Source organism: Protopterus annectens, chromosome 12.part0 (genome assembly GCF_019279795.1).
Source record: "Protopterus annectens isolate FY-2018-M chromosome 12.part0, PAN1.0, whole genome shotgun sequence".
Taxonomy (NCBI): domain Eukaryota; kingdom Metazoa; phylum Chordata; order Ceratodontiformes; family Protopteridae; genus Protopterus; species Protopterus annectens.
Window position 1 is genome coordinate 164,976,019 of NC_056746.1, and position 16,449 is coordinate 164,992,467.

The 16,449-nt window shown below is 40.1% G+C and overlaps 1 protein-coding gene across 4 annotated transcripts in view; it reads right to left on the bottom strand.

Annotated features, from left to right (window-relative positions):
• The window catches only part of NTHL1 (nth like DNA glycosylase 1), a 492,998-nt gene that overhangs the window by 190,528 nt on the left and 286,021 nt on the right, over window positions 1–16,449 (bottom strand). For 3 of the 4 annotated variants that reach the window (XM_044089192.1, XM_044089193.1, XM_044089195.1), the window contains exon 5: window positions 12,151–12,256. The exons of the other annotated variant lie outside the window; for it this stretch is intronic. In XM_044089192.1, coding sequence (XP_043945127.1) covers window positions 12,151–12,256 — 106 coding nt within the window. The remainder of the gene's footprint in view (window positions 1–12,150; window positions 12,257–16,449) is intronic. 4 annotated transcript variants of the gene reach the window in all.

Below are 16,449 nucleotides of genomic sequence, written 5' to 3' on the forward strand. Positions count from 1 at the left end.
TGCCTGCAGAAACTTCGGCCTCACAATTAATACCAAAAAGACTGAGGTTTTGCATCAGTCCACACCACAGAAGATGTATGCAGAACCAACCATCACCACTGAAGGTGAGATCCTAAAGGCTGTTGAGAAGTTTACATACCTCAGCAGCACACTCTCCAGATTTGTGAACATTGACAATGAGGTAGACACACGCATCACCAAGGCAAGCTCCACATTTGGACAGTTGTGGGAGTCAGCATGGGAAAGGCATCAAACTGTCCACAAAGCTGAAGGTTGACAAGGCAGTCATACTGCTCACACTACTGTATGCCTATGAGACATGAACTGAGTATTAACATCATGCCAAAAAGCTGAATCGCTTCCATATGAACTGCTTAAGAAGGCTGATGAAAATTACCTGGCAGGACAAAGTTCCAGACACAGCTGTCTTCTCTCAAGCTGAACTGCCAAGCATCTACACCCTGCTGAGGAGAGCTCAAGCCAGGTGGGCAGGCCACCTTGTACATATGCCAGAGACGCACCTCCCCAAGAGATTGTTTTATGGAGAACTTGCAGGAGGCAATCGCACACAAGGTGGGCAAAAAAAGTGCTTCAAGGACATGCTGAAAGTCTTTCTGAAGAGCTTTGGCATTGACCCGGACTCCTGGGAAACCCTAGCGCAAGACCTCCCCACCTGGTGAAGCTGCATCAGCAAAGCTGCTACCTCCTATGAGCAGAGCAGGACTGCAGAGGCATAGAGGAAGTGTGAGCCTTGTAAATCCACAGCCAACTCTTTGCCAATCAAGCCAACTGACCACTTGTGCCCAACATGTCGCAGAGCTTTCCGAACCCACATCGGACTGATCAGCCACAGCCGGACACATCGTAATCAGTCAAAAAAAGTGATGTCTTTGATCATCGTTGACAACAAAGGACAAACAACAACAACAACAGATAAACTGATCCAAGGACAAATCATTAACCACCTTGGGCATAAAAGGACTGGCACGAAGAGACACCCTGTCCTTATGAAAAACTAAAAAAGGTGCAACTGCAATGAGTGAGGATCAGAGACCCTCTTAGCAGAACTAACAGTCACCAACAATACAGTCGTCCAAGTACAATGCTGTGGGGAAGAGTGAAGTGCAGATTCAAAAGGGGACCGAGTCAATTTCTCAAGAACAAACATAAGGTTCCAAGGAGGAGGAATAGACTTTCTTGGAGGCCGAATATGATGGGTGCCTTCCAGAAACTGTTTGACTTCAGAACTAAAACCTAGAAGTGCATTCAGAAGCAGCCAAGCAGAAAAGGGTGACAAATGAACTTTAACAGATGATCATGCGAAGCCAGAATTAAGCAACCTACACAAACAAGGAAGAACCACAGAAATACCCACAGAAAAAAGTCCAGGTCATACTTGAGACACCATATAGAAAATCTCTTCCATGTAGCCACACAGAATTTTCTAGTAGTGGGTTTTCTAGCCTACTGCAAAACCAGAAGCACATCCTGAGAAAATCGGTGTCAAACAGGAATCAAAATCCTATTATCCAAAGTGTTTCCCTTGAGAATGACAGATCCCTTGTCTTGTGTGAGAAGATCCATCTTGTGAGGTAAGCTACGATGACTGCCCTTGGCCAGATGAAACAGAAGGGAAAAACAGTACTGTCTGTGCCAAAAGGGAGTCGCAAGCAAGAATTTGGGCCAGTCACACATGATCTTGGCAAGGATCTTTGGTAGTAGAGGAAGAAGGGGATAGGCATGCAGACACATCCCCTTCCACAAGAAAGACATGGTGTCCACCTTCCAAGCCAAGGGACTTGGCACTCAAACAGAACTGTGGAAATTGTCTGTTCAGAGGGGAGGCAAAAAGATCTACTTAAGGAGTACCCCAACAAACCACAATGTCCAGAAACCAATCCTGTAAAAAAGCCATTTGTGAAGATTTGTCCTGGACCTGCTGAAAATCTGCCACAAGATTGTGCTTTGAAAGAATGTAAACTGCCTGATGAACCAAGTGATTTCAGACTGCAAAATCCCAAGCCTGAAGAGCCAGCCTGCAAAGAAGGCAAATTTTTGTACCCCCCTTATTAGCCGATGTACCACATGACTGTGGCATTGTCTGTAAAAACATTTAAACGACCGGGAACCCAAAGGAATTGAAGGGCCTGGAGAGATAGAAGTAGAGCCCTCATATCTCCTTGATGTTGCTATGGCCTGCCAATTGCTGATGAGACCAAAGTCCCTGGAGTTTGAGGTTATTGGAGGAGGCTCCACAACCTTGATCAGAAGCATTCATGTACAGCTCTTGAGTAGGGAGAGGAACCTAAAAAGGCAGCCCTAGATTCAGAGAAATATGGTGAATGCACCAATGGAGCTTGAGACAAGGAAAGGGAGGAACCAGATACTCTAGATGTTGGAAGTTCTGGAGCAAAACATTCTTGAGATACAATTGAAATTTCCTCATGTGGAGTTTGGCAAAGGAACAATGGAAATGGTACATGCTATGTATCCCATAGCTCAAGGAAATTCTCTTGCAGGAAGGACTGGAACAGGTAGATGGGACTGGATATAAGCAGTCAAAGAAAGGACCCTGGGAGATGGAGACAAGCCAACACTGCAGTGATATGAATCCTGCAACCCAGAAGCACTTGTTCCTGAGAGGAAGTCGGCATATGCTATTTGAGATTGAGGGTGAACCCCACACTGTGTAGAAGAAGCATAGCAAAGTGCAGATCCTAAAGCAGGAGCTGCTGACATGAGGGCGTGAATTAAAAAGTCATCCAAGAAAGGGAATATCTAAAGTCCTTGACGTCTGCAGGAGGCTAACCCAGTGGTTAGACATTTGGTAAAGACCCTTGGAGCCAAAGAAAGACCAAAATTCAAAGCACAGAACTAATAATGAGAGGAAGAAAGAGAGAAACATAAAAGCTTCCTGAACATAGTGTGAACAGAAATGTGGAAGTAAGCATCCTTCAAATACAGGGATACCAAAAAGGTTTGGGGAATCAACAGAGGGAAAACTGTCTGAAGAGAACATCCTGAAAGAGGGAACCTTGAGAAAGATGTTGAGACAGGTCAGGTCTAGAATGGGCCTTAACAACCCCTCCTTCCTGGGAACCAGAAAAATCCTGGAATACAAACCCATTCACTGCTGAGACAAGGGGACACGCTGGACAGTTCTCTGTACTACAAGATCCTGGACAAATAAAAGAAAATGTGCAAGCTGAGAAGCAGGAGTCTGAGGAATGCCCGAGAAAGGAAGAAGAGACTTCCAGACCATAAAATAACAATTTTGGATTATGGAAAGCACCCAAGCATCCTTTGTTATCTGTTGACTAACAGAAAAAGAGTCAATCTAAGGGATAAATGAATCTGGCCAATAGGGAGGAGTGGCTGAATGTCAAAACAGGAGACGACTTTTGACCCTTAGAACCCTGACAAGGCTTGTTCAGAAAACTCTCCTAGAAGTTCTCTTGCCCCTAGGTGGCCATTTAGGCTGCCTATGAGCAAAGGAAGGCAAAATGGATAATTTATCTGACACTTGGGAAAGGAAGAGACAAAGATTTCTTTCAAATCCTGCATAACATTGTCCTTATCCTGTAGGGTCTTAAACAATTCAGCAGCAGTGCCGAAGAGATTCTGGTTTGTCTACAGGGGAGTCTAATTCGGCCTTGATATCTTCAGGCAGAACATGGAAATGCAACCAAGAATACCTCCTTATTACAGATCCAGAGTCAGTTGCCCTACAGGAAGCATCAGCAGCATCATAACTGCATTTACTAGAATGATGAGCCACCGAAGCTCAAATGGGAAGTAGCAGATGTCTTAACCTCCAAATCAGGCTTATCAGCCAGAATGTCCCTCAAGTTGAAAGAGAAGAGCCAAGGCATACCTAGTCATATGGGTCTGGTGATTAATAGCCCTGAAAGCTATGGTACCAGAGGTATATATATATTTTTTATCATACGCGTCCATGACACAGCTGTCATCAGAAGCTAAAAGCTTAGCAAGGACAGAAACTTGGATGGTTTATCAGTGGCTACAGAAATACCAACAGGAACACAGGAAGGGGCTTTTATATAAAAACTGTCTGCTTTCTTAGAGAAAGGAGGTTGAGAATTAGGGACCTGAGAAGTTGCAGTGAAAGTATCCAAAATACATCCAGCATCGGAGGAACTACAGAAGACTGAAAAGAATCAAGTTGTGAGAGTTCATAGTATCTTTTTTTGAATGTCAGAAACCTGGGAACAGTCCCACTTAAAATGTTCTATCATATGAACCACTGTATCCCCAATGGACAAATCTTCAATATGGGGAGTCAGGAGAAAGTTAATCCTCTTCTTCAGAGCCAGGGGCAAACGAAGGGTGGATTTGAGAAGAGTAAGCCAATGACTGCTCACCAGAGTCTAACTCTTCATCAGAGGAATTAGAGTCCCTAAGATGTTTGGGCAGAGAGAAAGATAATGGAACAGAAGCAGGAAGAGAGAATGCCTCAGAGGGCTTAAGAGCCATAAGAGCACTGAAAAGCCCCTGAGTAATCTTGTCATTATTTGTGGGGATTCTTAGTCACAGAGGCCTCATGATTAGTCTGCTGCTGCATTTTCAAAGGAACATCATCTTTAACAAATCTAAGAGGCTCAGACCCCTGCTTAGATTCAATGAGGGTACCAGGCATCTCTTCCCTAACAAGTATTTAGTGAATCCCCCATGACTCCTGGGGGGGGGGGTCCTCCTCCATGTCCGCACCAGACACAGGCACAGCCTCAGCAAGCGTACGAGCAGACAGCTCCATGTCAGCCTCTAACTGGTTTGCGGCAGAGGAAATTGACTTTGGCAATACAGTCCTCAGGTTATCTAACCTGATGGAGATGTCCGGTGGGGGCTGGTCAGCAGCAAGATTAGTACACCCCTTTTGGCTTTCTTCTTAAGTGGTGGCTGAACATCGGAGCAGGTGGATTCAGCCATGGTACCCCAAGCCAAAAGCTTCAACTGGTTATTCAAATAAATACAGAAACCACAGATGACTGTGGACTGTCTTAGGGACAAACTCCTGGCAAATCCCACACTGCATATGACCACGTGTAGCATCCAAACAAAAAACACAGTTTACAGATCTATTTTCATGGGGAATCTACCTCCCACAATCACATTTTCCTTTCCAGGGTGACATGTAAATTAGAAAAAAAAAAAGAGCGAAGGAAGAGACACCAAAAAGGCACTTACCTTTAGAAGGCTCAGTAGCTGAACCAACTTGGTGAACATATTGCAGACCAAATTGAAAGGCAGCAAAGAAGTTCTGACGAGCAGACACTCGTACATTACCTATGTACTTTACACCTTTCAGGCGCTGTATATGTCAGATGTATGTTCTACCTGCAAAGAGTAAAGGCTTTGGAATGCTCAACGAACCTTCGGCTATCCTCGGCAGTATATCCCAAAAGTGAAGAATACATTGATAAGGAAGGAAATCACAAATTTCATCCTGCAGGTGGTTTGCATAAAATGGGTACATAGTTGTTTGACAAATAAAAAGAACAGGACTGTCTTTTTTCAAAATTCTTGCAGCTTATTAACCATTTCTTTAATGATGCATAATGAAATGTGACTTTTCAAACTATCTGTGGCTTGTTCACTAGATGCAATGTATTCTTTACTTAACTCTGTAAAATCCTTTGTTTTAAGGAGGTAAAGCACTATTTCATTGTAAGTTATACACTGTAAATATTATTTGATTCATGTTCACACTTATTAGGTGCTTTTCCTGTTTTCTGTACTGACTGCTCTGGTACAGGGCTTTGACTGAAAAGGGTCCCTGAACTAGCCTATCGACCCAGTCAAAAAATGAATAAATATAATATAAGCTTTCATGGGCATATGTCAGATTCTGCTAATCAATCAAGTCTTTTTGTCTACAACTTATCAGTATGGCAATACTTTGGAAAATTATTTTTCAATTTAAAATAATTAAATTGAATGGTACATAATCTAAATGCCATTTTTCTGATTAAAATATTGATTAATTGTTCATACCAAATGTCAGTTCCATTGTATTTCCATGGTATTTCCAGTTTTCACATCTTTAGCAATTATTGAGATTGCTTCAAGCATGGTTAGGGACTGCGTTCTTCACCTTTGGCAACATGCTTTGTGTTAAGAGCACAGCAGGTGACTTATTTACTGTTTAAGTTGAAATGCACGTAAAAAGATCAGAAACAGCTTTTTCAAAATCACTGAATGATGAATTCAACTTTAAAAGTAATGAAGCCAATTGAAACCTAATGTAAACACTTTTTTTCTGACTAAAAACATTTCCTGACTGTTCTCACTCCTTACAAGTCTTTGGGTATTTCCAGTTTTCACACATTTAGAACTTATTTTCTGCTAGAATTGCATAGTACTAACCTATGAACCTATGAGAATTGCCTGAATCAGTTAGGCATTCCGGTCTTTATCAAGACCATCTGTGGTTACAGCAAAGTATGTACTTTTTTCAAACTTAATTAAGATGTACTTAAAAAGAAGGTCAGAAAGAACACCATCTATTCATTAAATAAATGGGTTAATTTACAGCACATAAACAAATAACACAATAGGTCTGAAACACATGGCTACTGCTTACAACACACTCCCTCATACAATCAACTGCTGATCAAAGTTCCATGTATTAAAGATCAGGCCAAAGTTCCATGTACTAAAGATCTGGCCAAAGTTCCATGCATTAAACATCTGGCCAGTCAACATCCAACTAAGACTGACAGTATAACCTAATCTGATTTACCTGGCTGTTTTTACTGAATGAAAACACTATAGTAAGCTTGCCCAATCCAGCAACTGCAATAAGAACCAATGAAGAAGTTACAATGCAAGTCAATTTAACTTTACTGGGGATGAAAATGCAAAGATGAGTGTGGAATAGTCACTGAATTAATATGCTCTACAGTGTTTCCAATCTTGTTCAGACTTCCATTCTGGCTCCTTCTCCTTTCGGCATTCTATTTTGGCTAAAATGCTTCAGTGGGGCAAAAAAAAAAAATTAAAACTGTGCTGGACTTTACCAATGTCTTCAGTCACAGCAACACCGAAAGCTAAATATCAAAATGTGCCATAATTAGACACAAATATGAAAGGAATTTCTGTAAAAGAAAACTGCTGTGATATAGCTACAAATTCTAATTCAGTTTCTGTTCTTAATGAATGCTAATCATTACCACTCCTGTTATCCGAATGGCTCAATCATTTATCTTTACGCAGAAGCTGGTAGCTATAGACACTCATCCAACCGGCCATCAAGTGCTTCTGTATAGCCATAATCCACCCACCATCTGTGTAAGCCTAATGGTCCTGCCATCACAATGATGGTGATATGATGCATGTAAATTCCTGCTCTTGGGCAGGTCCCAACTACAGCTTGGAGCACTGTTTGGTGGGATGTGCGTGCCCATGGCCCATAACAGTGTATGTTAAATCTCTGAGCCTCATGGCTGCCTTCCTGCCACTAGGGATAGACATGCTAATGATGTCTACTTTCTCCAGCCCTTCTCAGCCATTTCCTCCACAGCTCATATCCCTAATCAGTCCCAAGTCATCTGAGTCACAGTTGAGACTTAATCACTCTGTGGTATATTATAAACCCAATTCACAGAGCAGCTACACAACAGCAAGAAAACATACACCAAGACCTTTTAAAAAATATTTGAACCAACATAATAAAGCTAGATTTCACAAACGAGAAACTGATGATCACTATCTAAAACTGAAGGAAAAGGCAAAATATGTCATAATATCAGAAAAATCAAGGGCAAAACTAAAAATGCAATACCACATTGGTTAATAATAAAGACTTGCCAGCATCAAGAGTATTTCCAATATCCTGTCTGAACATTTTAAGACCAATTTTATACAACATAAGAGCAAGCAGCAATTACATGTTCCCAACAAAAGTTCTGCTGGGGTCAGTGTCCCAACCCAGTAAACAAATTCAGCTAAACAGATATTTGGCAGCATCAACATTGAGTAAACTAAAATACCCATTCCAACTGCCAGGACAACATTCCACAGAGCTTTCTGTACAATATCTGATGGAACTTGATAAGGTGCCCCTACATACACTCATGAGCAAACTCTTCCAAAAAGTGAATGCCCCAAGACTCAGCATCAAGTAGTATGTGTTGTAACATACCGGGATAAACACACATGTAATCTTAATAAATACATGGCAATTAGTATGACATGTATTTTCTGTAACTTTGTGAAAAGAATAAGCACAGAACTGGTTCAAAAAGGCATTGGTAATCTACTCTTTCTAGACATGGAACACAGCACCTTCATCAAAGGTTAATCTTTGTTACTGAACCTTCACAATAACACTAAAAATGTTGCTTCAGTTAAACGTGGGAGGGGAATTTTGCACTGACAGCCTATCCTGATCTGGCCAAAACATCTGATATGGTCATCTACTCAGGAATTATAAGTAAACTGGCATGAATTAATGTGAATGACTACATCACTCTGTAGAACAGCGACATATCAAACAGAAGATCGCAGAGGGTTAGGTTAGTCATACTGCAGATACTCAACAGTTTGCAGTGCATCCCTAAATCCTCAGAGACCAAGCCAAAAGGTTCCCACACTGAAAATGTACAGTTTAATTTATTCAATTTGTGAATATCCAAGAAGGCACTAAAAATTAAATGGAAAACCAACCTTGCAGTCACAGCTATACAAATTGCATTGTATAACTAAGAATGCAGAGCAAATAACTGTTTTCATTTATTTCCACACAGCTTATTCCACATGAGAAGACTCAAAGAAACCAAGAGTATGATATGGGTCCCCCATACTCAATCAACATGCAGTGTCCACAACAATAAAACTTTTCCCTCCAATGCACCAATATCCCATACTACAATGAAACTATCTCCAAAATGTTTTGCATTTAAGCAGTGTTATTTTCACAGGTTTTGTAAAACAAGCTGATCAAGAGAAATTTTTTAAAAATTTTGGTCAGCTTGTTTGTGCAGCAGAAAGCACACAAAAATACTGAGTCTTTTGTTGTTTATTTTGTAAGTAAACCAAGTCCGCAGCACTTATTTCTAATTGGTTTTGAGCTTGCAGATCCCATACATGCATTAAATGCCTCAAAACTGATGCATTTAATATGCCCCTTGTGGATCCTGTGAATCATGGGATGAAAGGCTGAAAAAGCAGACGTCTCTCACACAGATAGGGATAAGCGACAAGAGTACTTCGCAGTCGTGACTGGTGAAAACTGACAGAACTTGTATTCTCCTGAGTGCCAAATGACTGCAAATTGGCAACAGTGATTTTCTTGAAAAAAGATGGCTTCTAAGAAGGAGTCATGCGATTACAAGTGTTAAGACTCATTTCCATTCCAAGGATGGTCATGACAGATGTTTTACATGGCAGGCCCTGCCAGAGTTCCTGAATGCTAGAACTGTGTTCATGCCTGTCCAATCAATTCAGTTCATCAGCACTTGTTTTTTTTGTTTGTTTGTCTTTCGGCTTTTCCCGGTTAGGGGTCGCCACAGCGGAACTCCGGTCCGCTAATGATTGGCAGTTGGTTTTTATGGTGTCAAGTTGCCAGCCTGACACTCAACCTTCAACGAAGGCACGCCCATTCAACGCATGTCTTTCGAACGCCCACTCGACTGCGGGGAGGACATGCAGACTCCACACAGAAGGCACTCCCAACCCAAGCCGAGAATCGAACGGGAGAACCTCTTGCTGTGAGACAACAACGCTACTGCTGCACCACCACAGAAGTAAATTCATTACCACTGACCTTAGAAAATAGGAATCCTGTAGATCTGCTATATCTGAACTATCTCATAGCTTTTTATATGCTACAGGGAAATTACAAGTACTGAACTACATCTTAAGATAAAGGAGTAAACTGGGAAACAGTCTTCAAACTGTAAGCATAGTAAGGTTGTTAGAAAGGAACTAGCAGGTGAAAATCAGCATGTGCTGAAATGCCACAAGGTTTATCAGCACCAGCTCTCTGACTTATTTGAGTTAAATAATTAAATACAAAAGCAGCATAACTGAGGGGTGAAATTAAGTTAATAAAATAAACACTTCCAGTTGAAACATCAGCGTTAATAAAGAATTTTTGTTTAATACAGTACATACTACTTCACATCTGAAAAAAGTTTCCATTGTTTCAGGCAAAAGAAATTATTAAAGTTACTGTTATTTCTAAAAGAGAATTTTACTATAAATTTGGGTAAATATTAAAACGAGTTTGCAAAGCAGGATCCATATATAATCTAAGGGTTCAAAGATTAAGTACACTATTCAGTAATCACAGAGAAGGGGATCTTCTCCTGAGAGATTTGTGTCAATAAGGAGTGTAATAAGCAAGATGGAGGCAGAAAATGATCTGGTGATAACCCCCTCCAACTTGACTCACACAATGCAAGTGAAAAGGCAATAGGAAATGCGGCCAAACCTCAGTAGAAGTGCATTTTAGAGCTGGTTAGATCATCCTTCCCTGTTAAGGGGAACTAAAACAATGAGTAAAAATGTCACACAGAAAAAACAGTCACTAAAAACTAAAAGAAATTTCTAGACGAGATAGAATTTCCAGTGTGTGATTCCTCATATGCCTTTAATACAAAAGTTTGAGGAATCACAAACTGGAAATTCTAGCTTGGCTAGAATTTTCTTTTAGTTTTTATTGTTGGGGAACTGGTAAGTCCTGTAGACTTTTTCCACTCAAATCTTCCTAGGTTTACAAGTATGTTACTCTCATGATACCACAGCCAGAAAGCACCTTTATTTTAATAGCAGGAAATTTATTTAAATAAATGCCCTGATTTACAAAAATGTGTCAACCAAGCTGGACAGCGCCTACAAAAGTTCTCACTCTTCTTTCAAAACAACAACCCTTTTCTTCATCAAAATCTCCTACTTCTGCAAAGAGTTACATTTAGAGACATCAGAAAGGAAACCGTGAACCTGTGAAAGTACTAGTCACAGCAATCGGACTACATGCACGTCTTTGCACCTGGTCTTATCATATGTACATTTTTTATACAGGGGCTTACAGACTAGGCTATTTTACACACCTATGAAGACAACTAAGGAAATGTAAAGAAAAACTAGATATTTTATCACCAAGATACTATACACAGATGAAATCCAGAATGGATTACAACTGACTGCTAGTAATGAGTAGCAAAAAAATTACAGGTTCTTGAGATCACCTGTAACAACATCCAAAGTACAAACATGCATCATAGACCAGATGGACAACCTTGAATAAATACTTCTGCAAATGTTTTGCAACAATCAGGAAAATGTGACTGAAACATTTCTAACTGTAAATAATTGCTGGAATTAATAGAGACAAACACATTTCTACTTCTGGGGCTGAAGCAGGCTGCTATTATTCTGCCCTCAATAATTCAATTAGCAAAAAAGGGGCTGGCAATATTACATGAGTCAGATGACACTAAGTATTGCTGTAAAGAATCCGTAAACCATTTATCTGCCAATTAAATAGAAGATAAACAAAAAAGTAGATAATCTTTCCCATTCCAATTTCAAAAGCGTCCTGAATTAACCAAAAGTGCAGGTACAGAATAAACTTTGGGGAAGAATCAAATTCAAATGCCCACATTGGTCAGTTTGGGTAACTGCAGAAGTCTGCTGCTTTTTATTCTATAATACTTCTAAGGTGGATTGATTTTAGCTCTAGCCTTTCTTTTCTACTGGCTACAAATCCCAGAAGTTAGTTTACTACCCACTACCTTATCCATTACCTGTTGAGCTGAGCAGCAGACTCCAGGTGGGGTGGGGGTGGGAAATGGGAAAAGCAGCTAGTGTTAAAAAAAAACAATCCCTTAACCTTCCAAGACATGTATATCAGCTGCCCAAATCTTCCTGCTCTGCACAGCAGTCCCTCTGACAGCCTGGAAATCAGATGAACCATTTACCTCTGTTACAAGGAGCACTGTCCCTTTGAAACAGCAGGCTCCTGCTCCAAGACAGACACTGGTATTTCCCCATAACTCAAAAGTATGCATTCCCTTGGCTCTACCAGACTATTCTGTTCTATACTATAGAGCTGGCACCATTTTTCAGCACAGAAACAGCAGCAAATCAACTGTCAAGCAAATACAGGAAAATCCACTCAGTTCTTACTTAGGAAGCCAGCTTTCAAGTGCTATTCTTGTGTCTTCAGGAGATTTGGTTTCTTTCTTGACCCATTTCAGTCGGTTAGAAATTCGATGGACATGAGTATCAACACCTATGGATGTCAAATTATCAAATATCAATTTTAGCAAGACAGATCATGATACAGAGGCTTAGAAAAACAAAGTGCATTCAGATAGGCAAAAAATAATTTTAGTTTTGTTTAACCAAGTAACTCCCACTGAGCCAGAGGCCCTTTTACTGGGGTAACCAAGGAAGAATTTCAGGTATATGCAACACAGCAATAAAATCAGGACTTTAACACCTATAACTAAAACTGCATATGGACTACGTAAGCAATAATGCCTGAGAGGGTTTGTTTTAATGTGTGATTAACGCCCACCCAGGGGAGTTACAAGGCCGAACACCGCAGGCACAGGGCCTCTACACCCCTGGAAGGGCGTTAATTACACATTAACACGCACTGTGCTTAGAGAAGGGGCTCTCTGTAAAATGGTTGTGTTTTTCTTAAAAAAAAAAAAAAAAAAAAAAAAAATAAGTAAAACATAACAATTTTACAGAAAGTCCATTCTCTAAGGACAATAATGCCTGACAGGGTGTGTGTTAATATAGCAATAACCCACACCTGGGTGTGGGTAATGCTGGATTTACCCACAGTTGGTGTGGTTTGGTCATGAGGGCGCTGCTTTTTCTAAAGCTGTCTTGCTATGTTAAACCCATTTAACATAGCGAGACAGCTTTAAAAAAGCAACGGAGAAAGGAAGATCTCCGTTACTTTTTTTAAAGCTGTCTCACTATGTTAAACGCCTTTAACATAGCAAGACAGTGTGTAAAAAGCAACGAAGATCTTGTGTTCTCCGTTGCTGTAAAAAAAAAACTTATACTAATGGAAAAAGTCAGAGCGACCGGACCTTTTCCATTAGCATAAATCGAATTTACAACATGCACGTTTTGGAATATTAATGGGGGGTCGTTGTACAATGTGTAATTAAACACCCTTCCAGGGGTGTAGAGGCCCTCTGCCTGCTATGCCGGGCCTCATAACACCCCTGGGTAGGCATTAATTACACTAACACACACACACTGTTGGGCATTATTGCGCTTTGGGATCTCTGTAAAATTGTTGTGTTTTGCTTATTTTTTTTTTTTTTTTTTTTTTTTTTTTTTTAAGTACTATATTTTTTTTATATATATTTTTGATGTAAAATAGTTTCTCCGCCTAATGTTTCAAACTTTCTGTAGTATATGTTAATGGTGTTGGAGAAAGCATTTTACATAAAAAAATATATATAAAAAAAATAATACAGTACTTAAAAAAAAAAAAAATAAATAAATAAATAAATAAAACAACTTTACAGACCGCCCATTCTCTCTCGCTCTCATACACATTTTCTTCTGTTTTCACACACACACACACACACACACACACACACACACACACACACACACACACACAGTCTCCTCTGCTTTCATACACACATTCACTCACACACGCAGAGAGAAACAAACACAATCATACAAATACATACACACAAATACACTTTTTTCTGTTTATATTTTTACACTTGCTAAATAGCAAAAGCACTGCTTAGTGAGTGTAAAACAATTGTAGCCATTAGTTTTTTTTTTTCCAGTCCGAGCTCCATGGCAGCTTGATATGCTGCCGTGAAGCAGTGGACTTAGTTTTCAGCGTGCATTACTTATACATTAATATCCTGCTGGAGAACGTTCTTTCTCCAATCAGGTTGCTGATGTACAGTTTGCCCATTCTCTAAACAGAGTTAGCTGCTTAAGGACACTGTTCACAGATGTTAAACTTCACATGCAAGACAAAACAAATACCTGCACACTTAAAATACTTTGCATAAGCACACCAAAACATTATGTAGCACTCACAAAACAGTTACAAGAATAATGTTATAAAGCAGACTATCACATTATGTGCAGTACTTGCAGAAAAGTATCATTCTGGTTTAGCATATTATAGCGCCAGAGGCAAACTGGTTAGTATGAGCTACAAGTTGTTTACGAAAGGATAACGGTGTGTTTATATTACGGCTGCAAAGGATCACACCATTTTGTCTAACATCCGCTTTTGCATCATGGTTGCGATTATCTGGTTAGTTAGTATGTCCAGAAAAGCGCCTTTTCCAACCACAACTCAGGAAAATAGTAATAAAATTACAAATGTAACATACAAAGTGTTATATGTACACTTCACAAGTGAAAAGAAATTATAACACAGTTTATTAACATCACAAAGCAAGAGTCATAAAACTCTTATTTTACTATGCTACATTATGTTATGCCTCTTAAAACATCTTAACATGTAGATGCCTATAAGGGGTCTGGCACAGCTTACAGGAAGCACTGAGCTAAAGCTCAGTCTCGGTGCTGACCAAAGATAGGACAAAAGGATGTTACAGTGATGTTCATACATAAAAGATATATTCTACCTGACTTGTAAAGTACCTTTCTTAGTGTATATGTTTATGGGAAAACTTTCCACTCTCAACACAAAAATAAGCATGCCTAGCCTATGAGCACACCAGTTCTTCACCAAATACCAAAGGCACAGATTTCCTGGAAATCAAGAAAATAATGAAGATTTAGGATTTACACTTTACAATAATACAAATACTTGTCTGACTAAAAGGGAACTCCAACCGCAGGATGGATGCGCGATCAAGAAACTAGGGTAAATTAGGGACCTTGAGAAAGGTCCTGTTAAAAGGTAGTACTGTTGTGTGATATACTGTTAATGATATAATAGCTAACCAGCTTTCAAAGCTTTCAGGCAACTTCCATGTACCCAAATTATTGGTTATGTACTCATCATAACTTGGTATCTGTGTCGTCCTTTTCTCATTCTGCTTCACTGATGGGTTAAGGATCTGATCCTCAGCTCCAACATGACTGCCTTCCACAGACTTTAGTTTCCAGGCTCGAGCTCCTCCCTTACCCATAATCCTTTGCTCCTAGCTCAAGCTCCTCAGACAGAGTTTGCTGCCCCCTTACAGAAAGAAGGCAGACAGAAAAAAAGGAACCATGTGTTCAACCTGGAACAGAGACTCTAACAAAGGTATTTTCTGATCCTCTAGAACAAAAAATATTGGAGGGGGATGGCTGGGTGGAAAGGTGACGCAGAATAAGAAAAGGACAACAGAGATACCAAGTTATGGTAAGTACATAACTAACAAATATGATGTTGTCCTTCTCATTCTGTTTCACTGATGGGTCAGAGTCCCCAGCTACATGATTTCTTGGGTGGTCTCAAAGAAGGATAAGCCGGAGCAATGATGAGCCAAAAAATGTCCTGCTCCTGGAGACCATGTCCAACTTATAATGGGTCACGAAGGCATGAGACTTACACCAGGCAGCTGCAGCACAAATATCAATTGGAATTCTAGATGAAAAAGCCGCTGACGCAGCTATGGCTCTTGCTGAATGGGCTTTTGGGAGACTAAGCAATTTCAAACCGTTTTTCTCATAAACAAATGATATGCAACTGGTTATCCACTCTGCGACTGTCACTTTGCAAACTGCTTGACCCTTATGGTTACAGGAGAAACAGACAAATAACTGCTCAGATTTTCTGAATTGTTTTTTTCTCTGCAGGCAGAAATGTAACTGTCTGTGAACATCTAAGGAATGTAACATATTCTTCTTTGTTAGAATAGTTAGGAAAGAACACTGGTAACTGAATGCACTGATTTATGTTAGATTCTGTGGCCACATTTGGAATGAAGGATGGATAAGCACAGAGGGAAACTATGTCCTTGTGAAAAATAATATAAGAAGGTTTAGACAAAGGTGCCTGCAATTCAGAAACTCTTTGCTGGGTAATGGCCATGAGAACAGCAGACTTAAAGGATAAACATTTCAAGTCACAATCATTAGCCGGTTCAAAGGGTTTTTGGGTCAAACCTTGCAGAACAACAGTCAGATCCCACGGAGGAGTGGGGTCCTTGATCGGAGGCTTGAGAAGAAAAACACCTCTCATGAAGGCTTTACATAAGCTGTTAGAAGCGACAGATCCTGAACGTAGTCCCGAATAAAATTGGAAATTGCCACTAACTGGAGCTTAGTCGTCACAAAAACTAGAACCTTCTTTAAATAAAGACTCAAGAAATGAAAGGATTGAAGAAATAGGTGCTGAAAAGGGATCAATATGATGATTAGCAGCCCAAGTAGAAAATCTTTTCCACTAGCTTTTATATACTTTCTTGGTGGATGCTTTCTGGGAAGCTAGAATGACAGCTTTGGATGGTGATGAAAACCTGGACC